The sequence below is a fragment of the Eupeodes corollae genome, chromosome 3 (genome assembly GCF_945859685.1).
Source record: "Eupeodes corollae chromosome 3, idEupCoro1.1, whole genome shotgun sequence".
NCBI classification, from domain to species: Eukaryota; Metazoa; Arthropoda; class Insecta; order Diptera; family Syrphidae; genus Eupeodes; species Eupeodes corollae.
This window is the reverse complement of record NC_079149.1, coordinates 14,155,697-14,169,433: the sequence shown is the minus strand read 5'-3', so window position 1 is coordinate 14,169,433 and position 13,737 is coordinate 14,155,697. Positions and strand designations below refer to the sequence as shown.

The window sequence follows — 13,737 nt, the reverse complement described above, 5'->3', positions numbered from 1 at the left end:
AGCCAGAGATATATATGGTTGTTGGTCATGCTCTTAAAGAGTGTGGCGATTTTTTTCTTTAATTTTAGCTGTCGTCGACGTTGTAAGGGCTTATATTCAATTCAGGGAACAAAAAAGTAAAAATAAAATGACAGACTTGGTCGTTCGAACTTGCTGCTGTATTGAAAGGGTCTGTTAAAAAGTGATGGGTTATCGATTTCGCGGTTTCAAAAGTATATGACTGGAATTCGACATCTGTCAAACTAAATTATTAAACAAATTTGTTTTTCAGTTAAAAGTCTGACATTTACAAAAATGGAGCGTTTAACTATCACACAACGCCATAAACATTCTTAAAACGTACAACAAAGCCACATATCGTGCTTTAAGAGGAGCTTACGGTTTACATAATCGATCAACTATGCAAGCAATTGGCAAACTTCTGAAGAAATTTAAAGAGATTGGTTTCAGATATTGTAAGACCTGTGCATATCGCTGCTGTAAGTGAAGTGTTGCCGTCAGAAGACCCGAATGTGTCGATTCCTTGTCGTCCTCAGGAATTAGAACTGGCTTACGACACATATGGCGTATTTTGCATTTGGATCTTCACCTACATCCATATTAAGTCCAGCCCAAACAACAACTGAAGCCAGCTTACCATTTAAAACGTCGTAGATACTTTGATTAACTACTTTAACTATAGGCGTACAATTGTCGTATTTAGGGTTCTGAGAATTCTCAAGTATTGAATAGGCCTTTACATCCACAAAAAGTCACTGTTTATTGCGCTCTTTAGTCCGAAGATGTGATTGGACCTTACTTCTTCGAAAACGACGATGGAACGACTGTCACCGTCAGTTCAGATCGTTACGGTCATGTGATAACCTTCTTTTTATGGCTGCTATTGAAGAATACGACTTGAAGAATATGTGGTTTCAGCAAGACGGTGACACGTGCCACAAAAGTCGAGCGTATATGTCTTTATTGTAAGAGACAACAAGTTCATGTGATTTGACCCACTGGACTTTTTATTTATGCAGATAAATCCGTACCCGTAGCGTGATGGTTAGTGGGTTGGGTAGGGTAGATAGGTAGAAATGGCGATATCAAGGCAACCTAGCCTGAGATCCAATTAGCGCTGTAGTGCGCCGTTTTGATACCAAAAACTCGTTTGACCTTTGATTGAAAGGGATGGATTTATAGAGAAGCTTCATAGCGATTATGTAAGAGCCATTTTGTCGCATTGAGAAAAAAGATTAGGTCTCTAATCTTTGTCTCAGATAGCTCATCAAGTTCGTGAAAGAATGCTTTTCCAAAGTATTTCATTCTAGTGTTTGCCAAAGCAAACACTAGAATGAAATACTTTCACTTTCTTTTGGTCCGATACAACCCGCAACAATCCTGGCTATGTCTTGCCTTGGCCTGCATAGACGATCGTTTGTACGGGTTTTATTATAGGTGGGCCATATCTTCCTAGATATAATGCAGTTGGGTAAATTGCTCCACCTTCGGTTTGATTCAGTTTGGTAGATAGAAAAGATTTTACCCTTCATAGCACCAAGAGGAATGTTAACCATTTCCGCCGATCCTTGCCTGGCTAGCTCGTCAGCCTGTTCATTTCCCACGATGCCACTATGGCCCGGAACCCAGATCAGGGTGACACCGAGGTTAAAATTCAGGTTCGCAAGCTCATCGCGACATTGCTGGACCAATTTAGATGAGGATATGGCCGAGTTAATGGCTTTGACAGTTGCCTGACTGTCTGTAAAGATAGCCACATTTCGGTTTTGGTTTGGATTTTGTATCTTACATGCCTCCCTTATTGCCAGCAGTTCAGCCTGAAAAACGCTAGCAAAGTCGGAAAGCCTAAAGGATTTAGCTACATTTAGGGACTCAGAAAAGATCCCTGAACCAACTCCGCACTCCATCTTTAAGCCGTCAGTAAAGATGGTTGTGTCGAAACCTATCGACACGATGTCATCCTCCCAATCTTCCCTGGATGGGAAAATAACCTTATAACCCTTACTAAGGCTCAAAGTAGGAGTGCAGTAGTCAGTGTCTACCGAGATAATATCTGAGGGAATCAATTTCGTTGTGTAGCTGTGACCATAAGGTTTTGACAACCTGCTGTTTGATTCCTTCAGCCTAATAGCGCTGCAGGAAACTTTACATTTAATAAAAAGGTTGATTGGTAGAAGATCTGTCATGCACGGGGCCTTGGGTTCAATCCCTATCTAATGTTTCTGTGTCACCTAAATTTTCTCACGGCGAGGAATTGACAAATCCTCCAAGAGTAATTCTTGTCATGAAAAGCGCTTTCTCAAATTAGCCGTTTGGATTCGGCATATAAACTGAAGGTCCCTTCCATCTCTGACAACATTACTCGCACACATGAATTGTTGTAAGTCACTAGGCCCTGGTTCTCTAGGGACTGTTGTGCCACATAATTTATTTATCTAATTTAGATAAGTGTTTAACTCTTGAGCACTTAAACCAATATTCGTCACGATAAGGCTAAGATATTGCTCAATTTTTGTCAAAAAGTCGATGATTACAACATTCCGCGTGGTTGTTATTTATTTACGTTTACTTTTGAAGCCTTAAAATGGATAAAACCGTATTTTTTAAAAATCAAAACATGAATTACACATTTTTGATGATCGGAATGTTCACATCTCGTACACAATTCGGCGAATATGTTCAAGTGTCAGTTTCAACTATTTTCCAAACCAAATCTTACAAAAGAAAGTTGAACGTCGGTAACTTGCTCTGCACAACCGACATTTTGTTGAACTTATCTGATTTGTACTCGATATGATTTCTATAAACGAATCTAAAATGAATCTTTAGTTAAACGAAAACAAAAATAAGGAATTTGCAAAAATGTATGTTCAAAGTTTATCATAATATAAATGTTAAAGTGCTTTCAAATTCTTACAAAGAGTGATTTTTTACTATTACATTTTTGGCAACACTGGTAAATAGCTGACGCGCTTTTCTTGTTTTGTTTCACAATCAAACATCTTTAGTTTGTTCTATAATTTAACTTTAATCGTCTTACAACCGAGCAACGCTAGCAAATTATTGAAAGTGTCAGTTTCAACTATTTTCCAAACCAAATCCGAACGAATGTCGGTAACATGCTCTGCACAACTGACATTTTGTTGAACTTATCTGATTTGCAAGCAATCCATACGATTTCTATAATCTGTAATTTGCGTCAGTTTCGAAACGAATCCAAAGTGAATTTTTAGTTAAACGAAAACAAAAATAAAGAATTTTCAAAAATGTATGTCAAAAGCTCATCATAATGAATGTTTAAGTGTTTTCAATATTTTTATATTAAAATGGGATAACTCATCAAAATCAAAACAGGTTTAATAGCAATGGAATTCACCCTTTGTTTATTTTTAAAACTTTAAAATATATATAAACAATTAAAAATTATTAAATAAATAAATTAAAATATTTCACTTTATTACTTTGTTATTCTTTTGTATTTTGTTCATTGAATTATATGACGTTTAGATGAAACTGACAGCGCCGATATGGAAGTTGAGAAATGATAAGGTAGTCTCAAGGATCGACAATGTAGTTCATCTGGTGGAGTTCATAGTTTACGAATACGAAAGGTAATGTGTCATGTTTAATGAAAATCTCGAGTTCGAAATAATTTACGAATACAATACCTGTCATACGTGTACTTTCCATGTGTCACAAGTAAAAAAAAAAGGATTTAACTATTGAAATGGTCGAGAGTTTTATAGAATAAAGCTTGACTGTCATAAGGGTTAGTTCATACTTTTTTTTTGCTATGTTCTGATTTAATAAATCAAACAAGGAATACAATAAAAGCAACAAAAAGAAAAAAGAAAACACTAGAAAAATTGTCATAAGTAGGCTAATAGAGGGGTTTACTGGGCCTGGCCGCTCTTGGGGTGGGTATGAATTATTTATGGAATTGGATATTCCTCCTCCAATGGTTATATAGTGTTCCCTCGTTGGGTTCGTTCAGTTCACTTCGGATGGCATAGTGCGGGTGGTTTTGGTTTAAGCGAGCTATTAAAATTTCTCTCGAATTGCCCGCAGTCGTGTAGTTTATCGGTCGTGGGGAGAAGAGAGGAGAGGATACAAAAAAATTAAAAATGGGTCAAAAGCTTGTTGACCCGAATGAATTGGTGGAAACTATGCAGTTACCTAGGGAAAAACAGAGAGAGAAAGAGAGAAAAAGTGGGAGTGAATGAATGAATGAATGAAAAAAAAGAACTTAAACTCGCGTAGCAAAAATAAATAAAGGGTAGTTTTCAATGTTCTGTTCTTGCTACTAGCAGTGAAGTACTTCGTGTTTCTACAGCAGCCGTTTGCCATAAAGTTTTCAATGTTTTTGCTTTCTATAAAACTAAACGAAAAGAATGTACATTTGAACTTATATTCACAGCTATACTGTCAAAGCGAAAAATATTTTAAAGATTGTTTTTTTCTTTTTCTTTGCTTTTACTACAATTTTCTTGAATATAAATGAGAAGAAACCCAACTCGAACTCAACATAGAGGAGGGGTTGAAATAGAAGTAGAAAAATAAAAATGGCGCCAAATAAAGGGCGAAAAGTTTTTGCGTTTTGCAAACAAACGAAACGATAACTTTTCTTTTGTGTTTTTCTATTAGGCTTTATTATGCCAGAGTTGTAGCTCACAAAAACGACCTTAAGAATTTTTGTTTGTTATTTTTTCTTTGCTTTTGTTATAATTAGATAAGTTTAAGGGAACCATAATAATGCATACATACGTATGTTTTATTTATTCTCTGACAAGATGAATATTATGGATCTGGATTTGAAGTTGCTATAATAGTTTGACGTTTTATATAACTATACGTCATTGTCATATGATTAATATTCATATATGGATGGTATAAGTTTCACAGCTTATTAATGTAGAAATCTCTCTATCCTGTATACGAGTGACTAAGTTATGGATGGGTGTTTTATAACTTCTCAAGTGATGATGGTAGAACAACTGTTGAAATAATGATATTTTTATAGTTATGAAACAAAATAACCAAATGTAGAATGTATAGAGGTAGGTAAGTTGAACTAATTTGAAGGTTGCGTGAACTTGACACGTTCATAGTTTGTGGAGGGCAAGTTTTTGTTTTCTGTGAAACAAAAATCCATGTTTTATAGGAGAACTTAATAGCTAAGTGTTGGGGAAATGGAATCCGTAACTTTTGAGGGTTTGATATTCAATATGCTTTTAGGGGAAATTTTGTTTTCAAAAATTGTATCAAGTGGTTCAAGATTGCAGAAACGAAATTTTTGTATCAGTTTTTAAAATTGCGGCTGTGTAGTGTTTTTGTGATTACATTTCTATCTTTTTAAGGATCCATTTCCGGACTAGAGCTACTGTAATTTTAATTATATAATAAGCCAATGAAGTTTTATTAAATATAAAGCAAAAATCATACGTACTTCAAAAGAAAATGGCTCAACATTTAAAACAATCTATTGTTAAGGGTTCGAAAATCAACTAGTTAGCAATTTGCTTAATATTTAGGATTCTACTAAGGGAGTCAAACTTTTTTAACCTTTCTTTTAGTTTCGCTAACTAGTAAATTACGAATTGCTTTTAATTAGAAAACTTGGACTCAAAAATGTCTAAAAAGTGACAGTTCGCGAAAATAAACAAAGCAAACAATTGGTTCTGCTTCTTTTCTTTTATTCATAACCTCTTGATTTTGTTTGTTTTTCTTTTTTTATTTATGTCAATAAGGTACTTTCATTTGTAAACATAGACTGTTGTTGTAATTACTGGCGCAAATTATTCTCATTTATCAAAAAAGGTGCATCTGAACACGTCTAAGCAGTGACATTTGGTAAAATTAAAAAAAAAAAAAATCGAACTTTTAATTTGAAGTGTCAGAACTCAGAAGTCGTAAAGATTTCAGTTAAAAGTATGTAAATAAATTTAACAAATGTTGCTCTACTTTATTCGATGGAACTTATGAAGTTATCTAATGCTGACTTGATAACTTTGAATTCAACTTGTGAACGCACAACCTTTCACTTATTATCGAACTGTCATTGTCAATTTATTCAGTAAACTCAACATTTGCATCGCGGTAAAGTTCATACACGAACTATCAACGACTACAAAAATGTTCTTATAATAATAACAAGTTTAGTGCAAACATTTTAGTCTACATAATCGTATCGGAGCCGAAACGAGATCAAACCCGTTACCTAGACAAGACTGATATTTTTATAATTTGATAAAAGAAAAACCCCAATCGCAAATGTCAAATGTCAAGTGCCCTAGTCAAAAGTTACAATGAATAAATAAATGTTCCATTCAAAACTAAATAATCGTACTAACTTTTGACTTCAATTTTCAATATTAAACTTATGAATCTATTATTTCAATTCCCTTAAGCAGTATTCACATGAGCGCGACCAACGAACGACGAATGAATTTAAAAATGTGTGTTTATATACGTTTGAAGATATATTTCCACACAAATTCTAAACAAAACGATAGCATATACTTTCTATTTAATTTATGATCCATACTTTTACTTTTTAATATCATATATTAATACATTTAAGCAAACAAATCTTTTCGTCGCGAAAAAAATTGTAGTTGATACGAACTGTCAAACTTTATTCGCGTTCCAAATTATTCTCACTCGCAACGAATAAAATAATCGCGCGTACTTAACCTAAAAAATCGTTCTTGTTTTGGTTCATTCACGGCGAATTAAAAACTCTCATGTGAAAGAAATGTCAAAATAGACGAATATTCGTTCATTGAAATGTGAATAGTGCTTTAGGAATATAATACTTAGTTTCTAAAGTGCGTAATGTCATCTTTCTGTCATTAACCGAAACATGCTTTCATTTTTGTAAATGGCGGCAAATGTCAATTCTATTTTGACATATCATAAGTTAACAGATTCAAAATATTTATATTTCTGTTTTGATATTTCATAAATTAACAATTATTACAATTAAAATTTTTTTTTGTATTTTTTAAATTATGAAATGTAAAAACAGAATTGACATTTTCCTCCATTTGCAAAATGTATGACATATATAACATCTTAATATTAGTAAAAATTTCTATGTGCAAGAAATCGCTGCTTTGTCGTTTGTGGGGTCAACTTTTACGCCGGTTGACAACTTTAGCAGCAATTGTCCATCTCAAATAAAAAAGAGCCGGAAATTTATAATATTCCTCTTTATTTACAGCTCAACAAACAAGTTAAGATCAGAACAACTTTCCACTGCAGAAAATAAATGAATATAATGTGACTGCACAAATGTGAAAATATACTTGCAACATTCCAATCTTATGGAATGCTATACTAGAAATGGATTTGTCTTCTCAGATTAGGCTGAATCATATTTCGTGTCTAAATAAATAAGGTGCCACAACAGTCCTCACAGAACTAAGGCGCCCATTGACTCACAACTCTCAACCATTCCTACAGTTTATATGTCAAATCGGAAAGAAGGGAACCTTGAATCTGGAATCTTGGAGGATTCGTCAATTCCTCATGTGTTCATGTCTGGAGTTATGTTGTCCATGGGTTTGATGGGACCTACAGTTAATATATGCCACACCAACGGCTCATTTGAGAGAGTACTTTTCGTGACAAGGATAACTCTAGAAGGATTCGTCAATTCCTCGCAACATGCAGTACCCGTGACAAAATTTTGGGTGGTACATGCAGGAATTGAACCCAGACCCACTCGTGTGACATTTCTACGCCATCATGCTACGACTACTGACTGATATTTTGTGTCTGACAGTCACAATGTGCGTGCACACTTACTTTTGAATACAGAACACATTGGCAAATGCCATCATCGCCGAGCAAAACGGGACTAATACCCTATTAGTCACGAAGATAGAGCTCCAACACATCTTCGATTATTAAAGAAAAAGAAGTCAGCAGGTGTCAATGGTATATCCAACATTGTACTACGACATTTACCTCAGGAAGCTGTGGATATTTATACAACTCTGTTCAACTACGTTCTGAATAATGCATACTATCCGGTCCGTTGGAAAACAGCTGTGGTACATCCTCTCCCGAAAAGGAAAAGGACAACTCCAATCCGGTAAATCTCCGGTCCATAAGTCTACTGCCAAGTATCAGTTAGGTATTTAAGAAGGTTATAAATAGAGCTCTGTCCAAGTGGGCCGAGAGCAACAAAATAATTTCGGATAATCAGTTCGGCTTTAAGGCGGGACATGACACCATTCATGCTGCGTCTAAGCTTGTTTCTGACATCCAGTCGAACAAATCTAAAATTCAATGTACGGGTGCTTGTCTGCTTGATTTGGAGAAGCCCTTCGACACCGTATGGTTAGAGGGTCTGTATCTAAAGTTAAACAGAGTTTGCATAAGTAAACCACATGTATATGCTTTATGACATGCTTAATGGAAGACGGTTTATTGTCAAAATTGGCAATATAACATCTGTCAAATTCTTTGATATTAAAAATGGCCTTCAACAGGGAGCGGTTAACTCGCCGATGTTATTCAGCATTTACACTAGTGATCTAATAGCATGTCTGACTCAGGCAATACCGTAAGCCGACAACCTAATTGCGACAGAACGGCCCCAAAAATTGAGGTTATCTAAACACTTTTGCAGGGTGACTTCGACTAGATTCATCTATATTTCGATGACTGGAAGTTGAAAATCAACATTCAGAAATGCGAAACTATTCTGTTCAGGACTCCGCTGTATAGAGCCTCAAGGGATACGAGAAAGAACTGGAAAAATCTAGTCATCGTTGGACCAAATCGACAGCCACTGGCTAATAGAAGTGTGGTAAAGTACCTTTGGCATATGGTTTGATCACTACTTGTATTTCGACAGACATATGAGTGCTGCTCTGGCCAGAGCTAGTTGAGCCTTTCCCCTGACAAAACGGTTGTATTTTAGCAGTCGTCTTGACAGCAAGGTGAAGGTGATTTACTACATGGCCCTTATCCGGCCGATGATTGCCTATGGGTGCCCTGTATGGTTAAACGTTGCCCCATCTCAAATGGACAAGATTCAGGTGTTAGAGAGACAATGTCTGCGACGTTGCTTTGGACTACACAGAACACCAGAGTCGGAGTAGAGTACAAATATTACTATTAAAACCAAGTTTTATACAACAGAAGCAACATAAAAAGAATAGATAATTTCTTGCTAAAGCTTGGTAGGGATCACATTGCTAGAGCAATGTCGTTGACTAACAGCTTAATTTTTGGGGCTTACTATCCCAACAATGAATACTATGAAAGTGCACGTTTAAGTGTCAATTTTCCGCCCGAAGCTTTTCTCTATTTAGACAATCGAGGGCTGATGCAGGCTAGGGAAGCGGTTCCGCTAATCTACCACGTCAGCTGTAAAACTGTAGATAGGCGACTCCTCCGCACTATATGGAGCCGAGTGCCTTCGGTTTTTTCGAGTTTTTTTTTTTTAATGTTCTTGGTTAAGATTAAATAAAAATTGTTCTTAGGCCGAAAGGTAGTAGTTATAAGATGATGGATAAGCTTAGAGCACCCGCATAGGACCAGTAAGATATTTTTTGAAATTAACGCTAGTTTTTTTTAAGAATTTTTGTCTAACTTTAAGATTTTGATTAAATAAAATTAAAATAAAGAACGTAATTATACACAATTCACTTAACTGAAATGAATAATTTATTTTATTGAAAAATAAAGCGTTAACATACCTTTAAAAAAAAACTGTCAGTTGTCGGTTCTTTTTCTTAGGGTCCAGTTATATCAATAAAACCAACAAAATGGAAATTTTTTGACAGGTCGGTTGACAACTTCTGTCATTTCATAAATAAGCCAAATCGCAGCATATGGAACGAAAATTGATTTTTTGGCGGGGTGGGCTTCCAAAATTTAATCATCTAAACGTCGTTAACATTTGGTTGCAACAAAACACTGAAATTTGTCATACAGCACGCTTAGCCATCAATGTATTGCAAAGTGGTTCTGTTAACTGGCGACGTCGCTAATGCGACTTAACGCCTCTCGTTTACTTTTTGTAGGGCTATGTAAAGTCAGCTCTTAAAGCATTCTAAGCCAATATTCAATCCAACATTGGTGCTATGGGCCAGATTTATTGTTAGAAGCAGTTAAAAAATGGTCTGATGGAATTGAATGTGTAAATGTAAACCATGGCTGACATATGACGGAAATCATGTTTAAAAAACAAATGGCATGAAATTGTGTAAAAGATTATAATAATAAAAAATTATTCCAACAGTTTTCTGTCTTGTTTTATTGTTTAAAGTTCTCAAGCTCTTAAAAAAAGCACCAGATAATATGTATCGCTCAAACTTAATAGTTTAAAATTGGTAGACAAGTGAGGTCGTGTTTAACGAATGGAATCGAAATAAAATAATGAAACGTCAGAATGTATGAATACCTTTAAATGAGTCCATTGTGAACACCGCCTTAAGGTCCATTTTTCCTTTTCTTTAACTGTCAGCTGTCAAAATCTTTCTTAATTGTTTACAGGGTGGCCTATAAAAAGCAAAAATGGCGTGCGGTTGATTTAAATAATTTTCATATTTTCTGAGTACATGATTTATTTCGCATTAACGGAAGTTCAATTACAAACACCGATTAAATCGAACCATAATTCAATACAATTTGCCTTTTCACATTAATTTGATCGTCAAATAAAAAAAAAAACAATTGATGTTTTTTTTTGTGATGATTTAATGATTTTATTTTATCTTGATAATTTTTAAATGTATATTGATTTCAATTTTGTTTTTTACAGAAATCGAATTGGGAACACAATGTATCGTAGAAATGGACAAACACCAGACGGTGCTGCACAATCCGGCATCACTTGAAAAGATGGATAGGTAAGTTTGAATTTTGAAGGAAATACTTTAAAAAAAATTACCTCTTTTGCATATAAGTAAATGCCTATTTTTGGTATGATAATATTTCCCTTTTGGTAGGAGACGCCTATAAAAACAAAGCAGAAATTTGCTTTTTCACTTAACAAAAATAAGTCCTCGTATGTGTTTCCTTTTTTTTTCTCTGTTGCTAAAAGGCCATTTATAATTCAACATTGAATTTCAGTTGAATTTCCTTTTCTACATAAGAAAAAATAAAATAAAAACAACTTAAGTAACATCACGAAGGGCTGATTTTTTGAAAGATTTATATATTGCTGCATGTTAATGTAAAGCAGATGACGTGTTTTCTTAACAGGAAAGCTTCATTTTGTTCCTTTTGTTTTTAAGAAGAAAACAAAACATTGAATTGTTGCGAAAAGAAGGAAAATCATATTTAAAAATAGAATAGACTTTTAAATATGTAAATTGATTTCAAGATTTTTATCAAATATGACATTTAGGAAGAAATATAGCAAACCAAAAAATATTTTCTTTTGGTCTGTGACCGGTGCCAAATTTGGTAATTCTTTTTAATTTTTTGTTCTCAATCCGTATGGTCACCCATTTCTGGCCGCCATGATTCATAATAAATATTACTGAATACATTCATTTTCTTTATTTGACAACTCATATTGTAACATGGAATAATTGGTCTGTTTATATTTCTGAGAATTTTCTTGTTCTGATTGACAGTGCAGGAAAATAAAACAAACACAGAATTTCTCAGGTAGAAGTCAAATTAGATTTCTATTTCGTTTAAACTTATTCGAATTGTGAAATAGTGAATAATTGAGAATTATATTATATTCCTAATTATTTCATTCTCAGATTTTAGACATTCAATATAAGAAGTTTTGTTTGAGAAATCTTGTTTACATATATTTCTGATACTGATTCATAGTGAAATAATAAACCATACGGAATACTTTGACAGTTGATGTACATCATTGACGTCTTTCTCAGCTGATGCCAAATCATTATAAAACAATTTACAAAACGTATCATTGCTGTCTTGTCACTCAAGAAAATGACATTTCACTATAAAAATGTAATCTAAAATCATGTTCCTTGAGTACTGAATAGACAAAACTGAGATATCCTGTTAATTACACTGAGATGCTTTATATCTCGTGAGATCTTATTTTTCTGATAAAAAAGTGTATCCGTAAACTAAACAAAATCAAAGCCTTAACAGATTTAAAGTGAAGTAATTTCATGTGTGGACATTGTGCACTGTGTAGTGTGCATGAAAGTACACATATCCAAACAAAATGGAAATTGTCTGCCATATTGGTTTATTTGACCCAATTCCTGAAGCCTGGCCAGAATATCTGCATTTTTGCGTGTATCGTAAATTTACGACTATATGCATAGATGTTGTAAAAAAAAAAACAAAAAAAAAATTCCGACACAACACTCTGTGTGTTAAAAAACAAGAATCTGTACAACTGCAGAGCAAATGCCGCTTTAAACCAACAAAGGTAGGTAATAATGTTGTTCGGGTCTGTTCAAACAATCGACATATCTACTATAGAGCAATATTGTGTATCATCTTCAATCCCATGCCCTATCCACTTTAACCCACCCACCTACCTACAATAATGGGTTGGGGGTTGGTTGGGTGGACGGATGTAAGCTGGAAAATTATTGATTTTATTTTAAGAGCTCTTAATGTTTCGTATCGATGTAAAACATAGAAAAACGTTTAAAAAAATTTAAATTTCTCGTGACACTTTGTTTTATTTTTGTTCATATGAACTTGTTTTTTTTTTCTTTAAACCCGGAAACCTTTAGACAAACGAGATTAAATTACATTATAAGGTTCGTATAGTGTTTAGTTTATATAAATGATTGTACAATTACTACATTTTCTTTCCACACAATTTAATCTTAATTTTGTGTGACTGTTTCTGTATTTCTCAGCTTTTTGTTGGTGTGCCTTTGAAGTTTTATTCTATTTCTTACACGTGTCACTTAGTTTTCAACGCAAATAAATCATATTTCTCTGTGCCTAGAAATAAAATCTCACAACAGCATGTTGACATTTATTTATTTCTAAATAGGATTTAAATTTGGTGTTATATTTATAGATGAGGTTCTTTGCAACGTAATAGGTATTCACGTTTTATGAACCAATGACTCTCCGATTCTCAAGACCCCTTTCGTCGCATATCTCAACCGGCCGCACATTCGTTCCACTTCTTAAATCTCCAGATGTGCCTTAATAATTGCTATAAATAAGCCCCCAAACTAGAAGTTCAGTCTTCCTACTTTTTCCACTTAGTTTGACTTTTGAACTACACACTTCAAAAAGTTCCTCAATTTGGTTTCCTTTTTATTTTACCTACTCGATACTCTTCCTCAGCTTTTTACTTTTTTGATACCTAAATAAAGGGTTTCGAAAGTTAAGTTAAATAATACATATCGATACATTTTTGATAAAAGTTTTATATCATTTAAAGTTTTTTTTCAATGAGTGTGAAAACAAATATCATTTAAAAGGACGCCTCGAGAATATTCGCAGCAAGCGATTCTTCTGAGATATTTTTTAACCAATTCTTCGCACAATCGTTGTGGCATTTCGACCATAAATTAAGTGATGTTATGACATCAGTAAGAGTTATCCGATTATTAAACGATTCCTCATCGAAAATGGCAAACATTCAACTAATATTATGACACTTCAAATGATAGTTGAGTTTGGCAGGTTTAAAATGTCCCAGGTTGAAACTTTGAAACTACGAAATGAATGACACTTCAGGTTTTTATTTTTTAGCATTTTTGGATTGTAAACCAATCTTTTATCGTAAATGGAAAACATAAAACTAAT

The 13,737-nt window shown here is 34.0% G+C and overlaps 1 protein-coding gene across 6 annotated transcripts in view; it reads left to right on the top strand.

Annotated features, from left to right (window-relative positions):
- LOC129952747 (kinesin-like protein KIF13B) overlaps positions 1-13,737 on the top strand; it is a 108,710-nt gene that overhangs the window by 32,493 nt on the left and 62,480 nt on the right. For all 6 annotated transcript variants that reach the window (XM_056065555.1, XM_056065556.1, XM_056065553.1 and 3 more), the window contains exon 2: positions 10,781-10,868. In XM_056065555.1, coding sequence (XP_055921530.1) covers positions 10,781-10,868 — 88 coding nt within the window. The remainder of the gene's footprint in view (positions 1-10,780; positions 10,869-13,737) is intronic.